Source organism: Diadema setosum, chromosome 11, assembly GCF_964275005.1.
Source record: "Diadema setosum chromosome 11, eeDiaSeto1, whole genome shotgun sequence".
Classification (NCBI taxonomy): domain Eukaryota; kingdom Metazoa; phylum Echinodermata; class Echinoidea; order Diadematoida; family Diadematidae; genus Diadema; species Diadema setosum.
Window position 1 is genome coordinate 14,244,298 of NC_092695.1, and position 17,084 is coordinate 14,261,381.

The 17,084-nt window shown below is 38.1% G+C and overlaps 1 protein-coding gene across 1 annotated transcript in view; it reads right to left on the reverse strand.

Annotated features, from left to right (window-relative positions):
• LOC140234746 (lipoyl synthase, mitochondrial-like) overlaps nucleotides 1–17,084 on the reverse strand; it is a 117,197-nt gene that overhangs the window by 76,352 nt on the left and 23,761 nt on the right. Inside the window, exons 3-5 of the mRNA XM_072314786.1 lie at nucleotides 15,946–16,039; nucleotides 5,106–5,186; nucleotides 3,435–3,591 (exon numbers count right to left, since the gene is read on the reverse strand). Coding sequence (XP_072170887.1) covers nucleotides 3,435–3,591; nucleotides 5,106–5,186; nucleotides 15,946–16,039 — 332 coding nt within the window. The remainder of the gene's footprint in view (nucleotides 1–3,434; nucleotides 3,592–5,105; nucleotides 5,187–15,945; nucleotides 16,040–17,084) is intronic.

Consider the following 17,084-nt stretch of genomic DNA (forward strand, 5'->3'; position numbering starts at 1 on the left):
AAAGGCACATTTCCGATAGCCCTACGTCACAGCTACACCATATCAAAATCTTAGAGAAATTCACCAAAGCATAAGTGAGCTAGTGTTCGATAAAGATAGTCATGTCAATTTTCATTTCCATAAAAATTGCACTCCCATAGAGATTACACGTAAACTGGTCAAATTTGACAAGGTTACCTTCAATCCATTTTTTCGAGATGATGTCGTCATCTAATCAAAATTTTATAATTACATTAATGAAAGAGCATTTCATAAGCTACAACATATTGAAATTTGGGTGAAAATTGGCAAAGGGTAAGTGAGATGCGCTCGAGTAAAACTTAAAATTTGATGACGTCATTTTGAACATTTAGTTTTTTTTACTTTATTAAGAAATTTGATATCTTTTAATCATTTTGTCAGCATAGCCAACCCATGAAATGACATGTACAACTCATCAGCTTTCAGAATATGTCAAGAAAATGAGGGGTCACCGTCCATCCTGACGAGTAAAATCCGATTTAAAATTGGCGGTTTTTTGGCATAGTTGCACTGTGTATCCCTATTGACGCACGCGCGGAATTTTGAATTTGACGGGCCCGTATGACGTCATATTGGATCGGATCGACTTGAAACTTGGTAGAAATATTCCTTGACATTTCGGACATCCGATCCGTCTGAAAAAATTGAAAATTTTTATTGCATATGAGCTGTGCGTGCGTATATGCGCGCGCGCGTACGCGTCCGTCCGATTTTTTCAATTTTTCAAAAAATGCTCCAAATGGTCTGAAACGTGTGCAAAAAAAAATTTGAGCTCGATTTGAGCATACAAATATTTCAACGCGCGCGTACGCGCACGTATCAGGAGAAAATGTAAATTTTGAGAATATGAGTAGAATGCGCATAACTTGAAATATATGTGACGTAAATTTCATTGAAAAACTTTATTCCATTAATGAGATATGATTGAGAATGTGTTTTCATATAATGACGTCATAGTGACGTCACGGTCGACTGATCACTTTGATTTTAGTTCGATTGCCGTCTTTGGGACACGATACATTAATGGTATAAGTTTGAACTTGATAGAAAGAGCACTTTCTGAGCTAACCTCTGCACAACTTTTGGGGAGAAATAAAGAAAGAAGAAGAAAGAATCCGTACAGATACAGAAGGTGATCCGAGAGGATACTCGGATCACCTAATTACGGCAAAAACCGCAAATTCCGGGAGGATAATGTAGGTGACCGTAAGGCCGTGAGTTGGAGTGAATTTCCAGGAGCCTCCTGGCAAAATCGGAAGGGTTGGCATCTCTGGTTCTACACAACAAACATTTTCCATCGGCAGGCCTGGCTCTACTACCAGCAGTGTCACGGTACGCCCTGATACTGCTTCATGCTCAACTACAGCTGAGCCTGGTGAGGACGACTGAAGATCGAGGCCTCCTGGTCGTAAACGTTCTAGTTCCAGAGGAGCACGTCTCAAAACAGTAAAAGCAAGGGTATGTAAAGACCAATGGTATCTGTCTGTTCTCATTGGGCTTCTTATCTAACATTGGTAGATGTAACATGGTCAGCCCCGAATAGAGAGATTTCCTCGTATCACTGTGCTATGCAGAATTATTGACCTGTGCCAGTCAGTGAAATTTTCAGCTAAAAATGCATTAAAAAGGGCATTTCAGCCTCACTGAATCAGCTCTTGTGAAACATCTTGGCCTAATATATACCAAATTGATGTTTGGCTTACCAATTTTATGAATTAATCCAAAAAGTTCTTGTCTTTTCTTGCACAGGTCTCGCAGTTGCCTTCCAAAATACAGTGCCTTTTAAATCATCTGCTGCTGTGCATGCCCACAGCAGTTGATTCGAGTGGCGCTGTGTAGGCGCACAGTAGTTGATTTGAACGTCGCTGTGTAGACGCATGGCAGTGGATTTGAACGGCACTGTATAGGTGAATTTGAATGTTTTAGCAGGCAGCTGAAACACCTTTACAAGAAAAAACAAGAATTTTTCTGATTAATTCATAAAATCGGTAAAACAAACATCAATTAGGAATAGATTAGGCCAAGATGTTCCGCTAGAGCTGATTCAGTGAGGCTGAAATGCCCTCAATTTTACTGATCAGCGCAGATCAATAGTTCTGCATAGCAAAGTGATACAAGAAGATCTGTCTCTACATAGGGTTAACCATGTTACATCTACCAACGTTAGATAAGAAGCCCAATAAGAACAGACAGATACCATCGGTTTTTTCATACCCTTAGAGATATGCTCCTCTGGAACTGGAACGTTTATGACCAAGAGGCCTCGATCTCGAGCCAGCCTCACCAGGCTCAGCTGCAGTTGAACATGAAGCAGTACCAGGGCGTACCGCGACACTGCTGGTAGTAGAACAGGGCTTGACGATGGAAAGACTTTGTGTCAAATAATAATAATAATAAGAAGAATAAGAATAAGAATAATAATCATAATAATAGTAATACATTGTAAATAAATTTATAAAGGGCAAAACCTATAGACTTCTGTGCTGCAAAAGCTTCTGATGTACTTGATGATAATAGACAATTAAATGAAAAGATGTGCTTTGAGTCGTGATTTAAAGACTTCTACAGTTGGAGATTTCCTGACTTCTAATGGTAGGTCATTCCAGAGTTGCACAAGCAAATGCTCTGTCTCCCATTGTTATTTTTGTTTTGCATTTCGAATGTGCAAGTGTTGGTGCTTTGATTGTTGGAACTAAAAATACATTGTAGTTTCAACTTAAATCAACAAAAGACACCCGATTTCCTCATCATGGCCACAGATTCATCAATACATTCATCTTTGAAGTGTGCCAAGCATACCAAAGAATGTTTGGTAAGATTAAAATCACACCAGGTATCCTGCACGAAATGAACCACACCTGTCGAGTTAGATTGTCCTCGGGAAAAGTCAGCCAAAACACGTCTGGATTTTTCTCCTTGTTCCTAGTACAGCCACCAACACACGAAACTGGCACGGTGGTACCTTTCCAAGCCTATGATTTCCTTTACCTACTGAAGAAATATGAACTTATCACACTAAAACTGTATTAATTTGCAAAAAAAAAAATAATCCTCCCAGTAACATCTTTGAAGTGCAATTTTGTATGGGTAGCTACAAACATGTAGCTAACTAGCATATATAGCCCCAGCTTCCTCAACTGATGTACAATGTATGCAAGCTATGTTGACTCCTAGTTATGACGTCATGCATATCATCTTATAATGATTAGATCTGTTTACGTCTTTTGGCAAGGAAGCACTCTTGAACAGGTATGTTTGTCATGTTATTTCATCATAACTACAGATATATTATGGAAGACAAATGCTTTATAATACAGAGTATGAGGTTATCTTTCAAAAAACTGAAGCAGTTTGACATTCCATTGATCTTCACAATACCTCTTTAAACAGGGTCTTCAGATGACGATTCTTACCATCTCTATCTACAGAGGTTAGGACAATGTAGTCTACTCCCCAGGATGCAATGGCAGTAGCAGTGTTCATGGGCTCATTGGGGTCAGGAGGAGGAGGGGTCCTTGATGTTTTCACTGAGCAGAAGCGGCAACCTCTGGTGCAAGTGTCACCCAAAATCTATAAACCCAAAAATATTAAAGAAAAGATCTGAAATTTTAATGGATTCTCTCAAAGATTTTTGACATGAGTTATCCACACAAAACATTTAAGCTTAAAGCCCCTTGCTAACATTTGCAGATGAAAACTAGAAAGGCGACTGGTATGCCTCGGCCATTATGCATGGTTCTCCAAACAAGTCTTTAGTACATCTTCACAATGCATGATGACAATTTCACATAACTGGCAAAATATTAAAATGACATGTTTGTTATAAGTGTGATGAGTGTTCACTTTCCCTGAAGTACTGTAAAAATGGAAATTTTCGCACGCTGAAATTTTTACGCATATCACGCAACCAGAAGCTAGCGCAAAAATAAAAGCATGTGATGTTTTCACTTGACCTTTGACTTTTAAATTTCAATTTCAATCTATTTTCATATTTCTCGGTGAAAAAATACATCAAATATAACAAAATGAAATGGTGCATGATATCCAGCTAGGAAGCATAATAGAACACTGCAAACATATGCGACCCACCACGACAAAAGGATCCGAAAGTCACTGAGGGCTGAGCCGAGAAAATCGAGTTTGAAGTCAGATCATCAAAATCGGTCAATTCAATCAGATTCCTTTTTTTTTGGGGGGGGGGGCATAATTTTGTAGTCTAATGTATTGTCTATCGTCTGCCAAAATTTTGAAGCTAAATGATCATAGAAAAAGTGAGAAATTTGCGTTTTTCTGGGCCATGATTTTCTGACTATCAACGGAACACAAATATGTCCACAGATTTGGATTTAGCGCCACAGACAGACTCCTCCCCCGCAACGAGGGAGTGATCTTATTGGTCAGTGCGTTGCATCCTAGTTACTGACTGGTCATGCAAAGACTGCTGGTGCTAAGCTTGAATGAACTATTAGTGTCCAAAATCAAGAAACAAACAAATTTTAACAGTTCTAAGAAAGCTTATGCTGGCTTCCAGCCAATAGTTTTAAGATATTGCTATTAGCTTTTGAATGTTTCTATTTGTTTGCTCCACACTCTTTGAGAGATCTACTTCTAATCTACACACCAGTGAGGAACCTTTGTTCAAAGAGCAGGGATTATTTGTTCTTCCAAACAGAAGAAACAACTTATGGAAAATAAACATTTGCTTATAATGCTTCTACCTGAGAATTCAAAACAAATTACTGATAATAATGAATTCAAGTCTGCTTTGAAAACACATCTTTTTACAGTGAAACAACTTGGTATTGCTGAACTTGCACTTGTATGTTCTGGTATAATCTTTTCCTTCCTTCTACACATAGGGACATGATACTCTATGTGTGAATGTGCTAGATGAGCACTTTTAATTATCATTATCATTATTACTAATATACTACTATTACCAGCTCACCAAACTATCCTGCCATCGTAAAAAGTTACCCTCTTCATATCTTTGAGTGGTTCACAAATTGCACATCTAAATTGATGGGGGGAAAAAAGATTTTTGCTCCCTTTACTCAAATAGCTCTCTCAGTCCTTCAACTCACCATAATTGTAGCAGTTGAAGTACCATGTTCTCCACCTCCCCAGCATTCTCCTATGTTGGGACACTTTGCCTCCTCACAAACCTGTTGGCAGGACAAGCATTTCATACATGTACTGTAATTACACTTTGAACATAAGTCTAGATTACACAAAGCAGATGGGTGCATTACACACTGAAACACACTCTTGATAATGTAAATATGCCATACATTTTGGGAATCAGGACTTCCTGACAATTGCATGAGCAGCTAAATTTGCAATTGTGGAGTACAGTTAACGTAGTGAATGCAGAAATATACACATGTACACATGTTTGCCTTCATGTCAAGATCACAGTTAAAGGACAAGTTCACCTTCATAGACATGTGGGTTTACTGAATGCAGCAATATTAGTAGAACACATCAGTGGGAATTTGAGGAAAATCGGACAATCCGTTCAAAAGTTATGAATTTTTGAAGTTTCTCCTCACGACTGGATGAGAAGACTACTATGGCTTGTGATGTCACATGAGTACAACGATATAAAGAAAGAATAAAGAAAATTCAACATATTTCCATTTTTCTCGCATAACGAAAGCACACTCAACTTCTCTCTTTCAGAAGGCAGGGGGAATAATACTACCCTTAATATACGTCAGTAATAAGTCGAAGAAATGTGCACTTTATTCAAAAAGTAAAGTTTTGTGAACTTCTCTTTTTATTTTCCTTATTTCGTTGTACACATGTGACATCATACACTGTAGTAGTCTTCTAATCCAGCAGTGACTGTGCAGATACTTAAAAAATTCATAGCTTTTGAACGGATTGTCCGATTTTCCTCAAACTTTCACTGTTGTGTTCTACTAATATTGCTGCATTCTCTCAATCCTTATGTTTATGAAGGTGAACTTGTCCTTTAATGATCTTGCGAGTTGTTAACCCTAACTAGGCGGGGGGGGGGGGGGGGGGGCCTCCGAGGCCCCCCCCCTCGACGTTCCGCGCGATGTATCGCTAACGCGAAAAGCTATCGCCGCGACGTTTCATGACTTTTTTCTTTCAAGTCTCCCGCATCTTTTGACACCAAATTTGCGATGCCCGGGCGCGCGGTTCCGAAGTGGGCATAAATATGTATGTGCATGTCAGACCAAAAATTGCTCAAAAACGTGAATTCGTGTACAATTTCAATGCAAACTGTGCTTACAGGCAAATTTCATAAAAGCATGATTATTTTGGGGTTCTATTGATTGAAATCAATTCATAACATATTTTCTTGTTCGGAACAATGTCGCGGACAAGTTTCATCGAAAAAACAATGAAAAACATAAAGTCGAAAAAACAGAGAAATACATAAGAAATTCAAAAAACAATAAAATACTTAAGACATTTTTTCTACTGGCGCAATTTTATTCTCTTATATTTGCTCAGGACACTAAAAAGAATGTTTGCACAAAAAATGTGCTCATTTTGAGCTTTATTTAGTGATTTATACCAAATTGTCTGATTTCATGCATCATTATGCATAAATTAGCATAATTTAGCATAAATGATAATTTTTAAAAAATCTACCTTCGTGGTACTTTAGATTACATCACAGGCAATGTGTGTGCCAATTTTCATCGCGATCGCACGGTCGACGGCCAAGATCTGGAGGGGGGGGGGCCTGGGAGGGCCCCCCCCCCCCCCCCCCCCCCCCCCCCCCGGCTCTATGATCACCTAAATAGCCCGGCCTAGTTAGGGTTAAAGGACAAATTCATCTTAATATACATGTGGACGGAGAGAATGCAGCAATGTTAAGAACACATCAATGAAAGAGGAAAATCAACAATCTGTTAAAAAGTAATTAATTTTTTCAGTGCCGCCATCGATGGATGAGAAGACTACTACAGCTTGTGATATCACATGTGTAGAGCAACATAAAAAAAATACTAGCACTATCACTGCATGTGATGAATATCCCCACCTAAAACTGAGGGCATTAGCTCATTCCACAATATTTTTGTACCTTCTTTATTAAAAAATATGTAGCCATGGCAATGCATTGTTGTGTTTACTCATTTAAAATGAGTTAAATATGCCACCAATTCAAATGCTCAAAAACTAAGGGAGGGATCAAAATTCACTGGTAATTTGTGTAGTTTTCATGTTGTTACCATGGGAACACTTTGTTCCACATTGAAAGACGAAATTTGTTACATCTACATAGTAGTCACATGAGTTGAATTTCACAGTCAAGCACTGAAAATCCACAATATTTTGTATGTTTCTCACTGAAAAAATGTGGTTACCATAACCATGCATTGCACAACACTGACATGAGGTGTGTTTTGCACATCTTAATGCTACAGTGGTCATGTGTGCCAAAACTCATTTCAAATGCTCCAAATATGGGGATGTTAGTGCAATCCACAATATTTCTTTTTTTTTCTGTGATTTGTATTTCAAAATATTGGTACCCTGGCAAAACATTGATGACAACAAAAGATGAAGTTTGCACAACTTCACATCATAACGGTCACATTATGCCAAATTTCAAGTCAAATGTTCAAAAACTGAGGGAGTTAGCTAATTCCACAATATATTCATGTAATTTTCATACATACTTGTAAATGCTGTTACGATGGCAACAAATTGTTTAACAATGAAGAAAGATAAAGTTTGCACATCTATGTACTATACCGGTTACATGTGCCAAATTCCAAGCCAAATGCTAAACTAGAAATGTCGCTATGGCGACTAGTATGCCTCCGCCATAATGCATGGTTCTCCTCATAGGTCTATAGTACGTCTTGACAATGTGAGATGACAGTTTAACATGGTAAAATATCAAAATGACAGGTTTCTCACAAATGTGTTGAACATTCACTTTCCTTGAACTAGATTTAATTGGATGAATGACTAAATTGTCTACGAGTGCAGGTATCAAGGATTTGAGAATTTCTTTGACTTTTGACCCTTTCATTAGTTTATGCCTTGAGTAATTTTCAAGGTATGAAAAAAAAATTAAAGGGAATGGCTAGTAACTGATCAGTGGAAATCAGTGGGAATGCTGGGGGATGATTGTTCCAATCCTTGTTGGATTCATTTAAGAGTACATTATACATCTATTGTTGTGTGAAAATTATTTGCTTCAGAATGGTCTCATATTCAAACTAGTAAATGTCGCTAAAGGCGACTGGTATGCCTCCGCCATAATGCATGATTCTCCTAATAGGTCTATAGTACATGTGGACAAAGTGTGATTACATTTTCACAAAACTGGCAAAATATTAAAATAACAAGTTTGTCACGAATGTGTTGAATGTTCACCTTCTGTGACTTAGGTTTAATTGGATAAATAGGAGAGCATGTATTTGGGGATTTAAGGACTTTAACTTGACTTTGACCCATTCATTAGTTTATGCATTGAGTAATTTTCAAGGTATGGAGAAAAAGTGCAATTTCTGTATTGAAAAGTACATTGTTACCATTTTCATCTGGCCTTTGACCCTAAAATTCATAGGATAATCACTGTCAGGCAGAACATGCATAAATATGTAATAAGTTTCAAGATAACTTGAGCCACTTCCGAGATATGGAGGAAAAAGTTAGTTCAGCACTTTCCCTTGATCTTTGACCTTTTGACCTTTGAGGCAAACAAAAAAAGAAAAAAAAAAGAAGAAAGTTTCCAGAGAATCTCTATTAGGTTACACATGCATACACCAAGTTAAAAAAAAATAATAATTCTGCTGGCATTGCATAAATATGAGGGAAATAGTAAAATTTTGAAGTGTTGCCCTTGACCTTTGACCCCTGCCTTTGACCCCATGAACCCTCAATTCTCTACATAAATCACTGTCAGTCAGTACATGTATATATATATATATATATATATATATATATATATATATATGTTCCATGAAGATACCTTGAACAATTTCCAAGGTACGGAAAAAAAAGTGAAGTTTTAATATTTCTACTTGACCTTTTGACCTTTGACCTCATGACCCCAAACTTTCACCAGAGAATATGAATTGGGTAATACATGTATACACTAGGTTTCAAGAAAATATTTTCAGGCATTGCATAGATATGGTGGAAATAGCAAAATTTTAAGTATTTGACCTTGGACTTTTGACCTTTGACCTTGAGCATGTGCACCCAAAAGTTGATAGGCACAACTTCACCCCCTAATACACATACATGCCAAGTTCCATTAGGATACCTCAAAAGTTTCAATAAAATACCATCAGAAATTGCATAGATACGGGGAAATAGAGAAATTTTGAGCATTTGACCTTGACCTTGAGCATGTGCACCAAAAAGTTGATAGGCACAACTTCGCCCACTCATAGTTTACATGCCAAGTTTCATTAGGATACCTCAAACAGTTTTTTAGTTACGCTGTCCACAAAATTGGTTATGGACGGACGGACGGACGGACAACCCGAAAACAGAATGCCTCCGGCGCCACTTTGTGGCGGAGAAATAAAAACTGAGGGAGTTGGCTCAATCCAGAATATTTTTGCATGCTTTTAAAATGAAAAAATGTAATGTTATCATGGAAATTTTTTAACATTTTTTTTTTTTTACATGGATTGGACGTCTAAGACATTAAGGAATGATTCTACCAAGCTTTAAATCAATCCGACTCAATATGATGTCAAATGGGCCCATCAAATCTGAAATTCCGTGTGTGCATCCATGGCGATACACAGTGCATACCGGTAATTTTCAGTCCACTTTAGCTCATTAGGATGGACAGTGACCACCCATTTACATATTCGGAGAACTGATAAGTTGTAAAGATCACTACATGGGTGGTTGATGCTACAGCTGTACAAATACAAATACAAAGGACATTCTGCAAAACTACACTTAAAGAGCATTATACACACCAAATTTCACCTTCATAGATTAAATGGTTCAATTTGATACAAAAATGAGTGGTTACCATGGCGACACATTTTTCTTATATTAACACATTGGTGTCTTGCATAACTACACCTCCCGATCATCATACATACTAAATTTGACCTTAATTGCCTGAATGATGTGGTAGTTATTCAATCCACAAGGTTTTGGTAAAATTATGGTTACCATGGCAACGCTTTGTCCGACAAACACAAAAATTATGTGTTCCACATCTATGCCTCAAGGCCATAATGCCTACCAAATTTGATTTCAATTGCTTCAAAACTGTGGAAGTTGTTCACTCCACAAGATTTCGAAGAAAACATGCGGTTACCATGGCAACGCTTTGTCAAGTACAAACACAACGAGTGTCTTGCATAACTACACCTATAGATCATCATAGATACCAATTTTGAAATTGATTGCTTAAATACTATGGAAGTTATTGAAACCACAAGGTTTTGGTAAAATTATGGTTACCATGGCAACGCATTGTCCGACAAACACAAAAGACATGTCTTGCACATCTATACCTGAATATCATCATTTACCCTAAGTTTCATTTAAATTGCTTCAAAACTGTAGGAGGAGTTCGCGACGCAAGATGTTGCAACAGACCAACCGACCGCCCGACCAACATCACGGTGATTCCTATATACCCCCTTCACACTACGTGTGGCGGGGGTATAATTAGAAATATGAAATGTGTGGCATCCCAATTTGAATATAAAATTGATAATGCGTAATTCGACGCTCGACTTTACCTACTTTTTTCACCCCCCCCCCCCCCCCCACGGGGGCCCCGTGTGGACCACTAAAATCATTTGATTGAATTATTGGCCATAAAAAGAAAATGTAGTTTGAAAAATATAAGGAAAAATGGCAATCTCTCGATCGGGTGCGCGAAAGCTGAAGATATGATTTTTTTTTTTTTAATGTTTGGTGACACGACAGCAATTTTTAGCAGTCCCGGGCCACCTGACCACAGTCAGTGCCGAGCTCTGCATGGATATGAGAAAAAAAAGTTAAACAAAGTGAAAAAATTAAATAATTAAAAAAGAATAAAATGCGCACTCTGTAGCCTTCGACAATGAAAACTTTGCAAAAATAAAAGCATACTGTATCTGTACCACCAAACCAGCCTGCAAAAATGTCAAAATTTACTCCAAATCAGAGTCATTCTCTCCTGTGTGATCAGAAATGTTTGGAGTGGTTGGATCTTTCAGCACTTTTCTAAACACTATGGTATCATTAGGAAGAGGCGAACGAAATATTTCATCTACAGAAGGAATGGACGTCCATTACTGTCCACCGCATACGTTTGATTACGAGCAATTTCATATATTAATGAAATAGAGAAAATAAAGGATTTCCCCCAACTTGTTTCACAAGTGTGAATCTACATCATTATTATTGCATGAAAAAAAATCTGGCTTGGAAGCAGGCATTAACATAAAAAACAAAGAAAATTCCACCAACCTTAGAACTATCCTCACATGCCTCCTTAAATAAAGCCTATAATATGTCATCTATAGGCCTACTGCAATTGCACGAACATGAAATAAATCGACTCTGGAAGATTATTAATAACGGAATAACCCTTACCTTTAAAGAGGAAATCCAGTCCAAATATAAGTTAGTCTGATAAAAAAGAGTAAAATATTACGAGTTCAACGGTAAAATTTTGATCGAAATCGGACGAAAATAAGGAAGTTATGAAATTTTGAAGTTTCGCAAATTTTTGAGGGAACAGTTCTTGAACGGTCAATATGCAAATGGCAAATGAGCATATCATCCCCTCACAACTTGCCATATAGTTTGTACATAAAATTTTGAAATTTCCCATTTTTCATTCAAACGCAATTATGCCTGAGGCTCAAATCCTGATATCTAACTGATCACTATTCTGAAGTTATTCAACCAGGAATAACATCATGTTTCAGACTTCAATGACAGAAACATGAATTTTCGTCATTTCTTGTACACGATCAATGGAAAATTGCGCGGTTATGACATGGTCAGCTCACCCATTTGCATATTCATATTCACTGTACAAGAACTGTTTTGCAGAAATTAGCAAAAGTTAAAAATTTCATAACTTCCTTATTTTTCATCCGATTTCAGTCAAATATTTAGTGTTGAACTCGTAAGATTTTACTCTTTTTTATCAGACTAACTTATTCTTGGACCAGATTTCCCCTTCAACGGGTGTGTGCAGTTCTGGTTGAGGTGAGGATTTAGCTTTTAACATTTTGCGAGATATTCAGAAACCACTCAATGAGATGTCAAAGAGCATGCAATTCTAAGGGGTATCAAAAGTTTATTTGATGAAAATCGGTTTTGAAATGGCTGAGATATCCCAAAACAAAGTGAAACAAAGAGATCCTAATAAAAGGCGTGTCCTGTTGCCTTTTATTATTATCATTTTTTTTGGATATCTCAGCCATTTGAAAATCAATTTTCATCAAATAAATGTTGAATCCTTCTTAAAACTACATGCTCTTTCATATTTCATAGGAGGTTTCTCATCATCTCACTTGGGAATGGTCAAAACATGAATCCCCATCTCAACCAGTACTGTACAGTCTCTTTAATAAAGAATGTAAAATATAAAACAATAGGGAGCTTTAGATTTTAGACGCGCGGACGTTCAAAGGAAAAAAACATGTTCTGAGTGTGCGCAGTAGCGCGCGTAAAGTCAATCTATTTTTAGCTTGCGTCGCCTGAGTTTTTCATTACGCGTACTGGGCTATTTTCACGTCCGCACAGTTTGCGACGTAGAGAGCTTCTTCATGCACTGATCATATGGGGGCGCGATTTTATTTTTTACGTTGCGTCCCAGCGTAATCTAAAGCTACTTTTCCACACGACGCGGGGAGAGGAGAACATCAAGCGCAAGCGTCGGCTCAAACGTCCGCGCGTCAAAATCTAAAGCTCCCTAATATCCTTGGGAAGAGTGCAAAATGTTAGGCATTCTTTATATAGCATCACTAAATATCTTTGCCATTATAGAATAATTGACGTTTAATATGCAGAAGTGGACGAAATTAAGGTTTGTCTTACGGCTGGTTGAAGCATATGTACACTCTAATAGGTCTTTTGTTTATCCACAAAGCTGTCACATACTTTTCATTAGGTTTGCCCAGCCAAACACTCATAGTCATTTCATATATCCGTTTAATGTGGACATTGCAATTCTATCCACCGATTGAGATGAATGAGACTCCTTCTCTTTTTCTTTTACGACTGCCTTTCTCTTTCTTTCCCGCTCTCTCTCTCTCCTTCTCTCTCTGTCTCTGTCTCTTTCTCTCTTCATATCTCTCTAATTTGTCTCTTTCTAGATATTTCAGCCTCGTTTTCTGATGTTTTCCTCATATTTTATTGTTTCCGAACTTCAAGTGTAAAAGAAACTTCAAGCTTTCTTGACCGACCAGTGTTGTACCACACGGAAGGTTAAAAAGCAATTCATATTATACGTTTGGATACAGACCAGACATCACCATAGCTATTTTTTTTTTTTTTTTTTGGACATTTCCTGTCAAAGAGAACCAGAAGATAAATTTTGTTATGGACGATACTCATGACGTCAAAAAGGGTATAAATCTGCCGTAGTACCGTGTGTGCTTTGTCTGCGTGCAGGGAGGTGGCTGCCTGCTGCGTGTGAGGATAGGCACACAATGCGCGCTTCTATGGAGTTAGGCCAAAAACTAAGTGAACATGCGGGTGGAAAATGGGTTTTAACTCAGAAGGTTGTGCAAGGTTGCAGCCAAATTTGATATCAATCTAAAGCATGGACTATAAGAAAGGCCATCATGATGTTTTCAGCGCAGAAGTCGACAGCAATGTTGACCATTTTTGTGCATGAAAGAAAAATGCTGTTTTTGCCCCATTATTTTTGTTTTTCATCTGAATTACCTTTAAACAGAAATAAGAATGTGACTGTAAACTCTGTGATTACTTAAAATAACTATTTTGAATCAACCACATTTGATTTGAAGTGGTTTGAACAACTCGTTTGGCAAAGAACCCTTAACAAGCGCAAGGTTGCATTTTACCCATTTTGTACCCGATAATCACAATTTTGCGTCTTTTTCAAGAAAAATTACCCCTTTGAAATTAATTTCAAGAGGAAATATTGCTCACATGTGTTCTAGAGGTTGTAATCTTTGCTTAGAACATGAAAAAAATGAAGCTTGTTTGAATGACCAAATCCCTATTTTGGCGCACTTTCACTTACACCTGGCCTACTGTGGGCCGGACCGGTGCCAGTGTGCAGCCCTGTGTTATTGAGTTTACCAATGCATACTGTACCTGCACAAAAACAAAAACTAAATATCGCTGCATTTCCTCAATTCACATGTACATTTGGGCATCATTCTCCTTTGATCTGTCATTGCATTGGCACCATGCAAACTTAACAGATGCATTGTCAGAAGTTATACTCCCATCTCACTAGACAGCGATTCCGCTATGATCATCAAAAATCAACAAAGCGGGGTGGATCGTGCTTGATTGCTTTAAATCTTCTCCATCTTATCTTGAGCAGTTCAGAAGCGCAGAGGGTCACCACCATCGCCATGGTCGCCGCCAAGTTTTGAACATGTCCAAAATTTCCGTAGCGAGGTCGCCGTGGTTTTAGAGCATATCACAATCACCTCACGAGCGCATTAAAGGGAAGGTAAACCCAAAGAGCAATGTGGATTGAGTGAAAGTTGCAACATTAGCAGAACACATCAGTGAAAGTTTGAGGAAAATCGGACAGTCGATGCAAAAGTTATGAATTTTTAAAGTTTTGGTATTGGAACCGCTGGATGAGGAGACTACTAGAGGATATGACGTATGAGTGGACAACAATACAAAGAAAATATAAAGGAAATTAGACAAAAATTCACTTTTCTAGAAATATGAAAGAGCAATGGACCAACCGCTTTCAGAAGGCAGGGGGAATAATTGCTACCCTTAACATATGTCAATATCAAGTTGATGGAATTTGTAATTTTCATGAAAAACGGATTTTTATAGTATTTTCTTTATATTTTCTTGGTATTCTTGTCCACTCATACGTCATAACCTCTAGTAGTCTCCTCATCCAGCGGTTCCAACACCAAAACTTTACTTTAAAAATTCATAACTTTTGCATCGATTGTCAGATTTTCTTCAAACTTTCGCTGATGTGTTCTACTAATGTTGCTGCTTTCACTCAATCCACATTGCTCTTGGGGTTTATCTTCCCTTTAAAAGCGCCACATTCGTAACTCTGACGAGGTAGCAACACATAAAGCGTAATTCAAGCGCATCAAGAGCGGCCCCCATTGCCCATGAAAATTACCACTTTTACAGTATTACTCAACAGGAACCAACCATAGTTTGCTCGTAAGCCGGTTCTTTAATATTATGTACACATTTTACCCTTTTCATTGAATGGATGACTTAATAGTGCAATTCACATCAGGTTCTGACTGGTGTGTTCTACAATGCTAAGATGTAAGGGTGAAACCATATTCTGCATATCCATGTTGGTTTGACACTGACATCTGACTGAAGTTAAATTCAATCATGAAATCCATTTTATACCCCGATCGCTTGAGATCGTAGCATGAGGCCGGCGTAAACGTATCATTGTTGTAGTGAGGTCCTGATAAGTGTACGAATATCGCAATACAGTCGGTTTGATCGCAGAAGCAGCACGTCTCGTCGGCCTGGAAATGCTGCAACAACGTGGCAGAGTCATGTTATCATCGTGGCCCTATCACCTACAGCGCAGCTTGAGCGTGGAGATACCGCAGTGTAATTGCCTCGAAGGCCAAATATGGAGACGGACGGCGATCGCCGCGATTTGTAAATTTTTCACAGATCGCCATGGTTGCCTTCCTAGTGAGATGGGGGCCTTAAAAACCTGATTCACTTCACACAAATTGATTTCAAGGTAAAAGGTTTAGAAACTGTTGAAGGTAATCAATAAAAGGCACTAACTGTATGGAGATTTAGGCTCCTCAGATTGTCCTTTATACCAGTGTAGTTTTTGCCAACTGGTATTTCAGTCTTCAACCATGGAGGTAGGCGCAATCTGCAAAAAAAAAGAAAAAAAAGGAAGAAGAAATGTTTCATGTTGAATAGTTGAATAGGTTGCAGTTCTCACTGCCCTGAAGTCCACATCGATTTCCCTTCTACCTTCTAATGCATGTAATCAGTAAATATTAGCAGACTGAGTTTGATCAAGCTGAACTTGGTCCATTTATTGATACAGCAACTGACTTTTGCCTGAGAAACCTTTAACTATGTTAAGTTTGCATGTAGCTTTTTATGTTCATCATTGGAAAGCAGACAGAGTTTAACTTAGCTGAAATTGGTTTACTTATCATGGGTGTATGCAAGGGGGGGTCCGGAGGGTCGTATGACCCCCCCCCCCCCAAATTTTCAAAAGGTCCACTTTTTGTAAAAGACAATCTTTTTTTTTTTTTTTTCGAGGGCTTTTTACCCTGGGGTCTATGTACATTAGGAAGGTGTAAGGTTAGCTAGTCAGCAACTTTTTTTAAATGCACTTATGCAGTTTCCAACTTACCGATTAACAAACTTACAAGTGACCACCACAGGTTTTATCACCAATTTCAACATGATAAATGGGGTTTTTTTTTAAAGTATGCTGAAAAAGTCACTTTGTATGCACCGAATGGCCCCATTTTAAGATATAAAATTCAAAACTCCCTACCGTGGGAGGGGGACACCCCCTCCCACACCCTCCCCCCGCTCAGTCGCTCCGTTCCCTCGCAAAGGTAAAGGTCCAAAAATTGTGATTACGACCCCCCCCCCCCCCCCCCCCCCCCCCGAAAAAATCCTGGATACACCCCTGCTTATTCATTCAACACCAAGACTAGTACCGGTATCAATTTCTGACTGGGATATCTTTTTTTTTATTCAAAAGAAATACACTATTTTTATTTTGCAGTAATTTTCTAAGTTTTGTATGTTATTAAGATATGGGGATTCAATCATCTAGTGACATGGTAAATTGGTATCAAATGTGAGCAAATGGTAATTTTTAAAACTTAGTCCTACAAATGTATACTATTATTATGGTTTAGCTGGATATAGACAGCAACCAAATTAATACC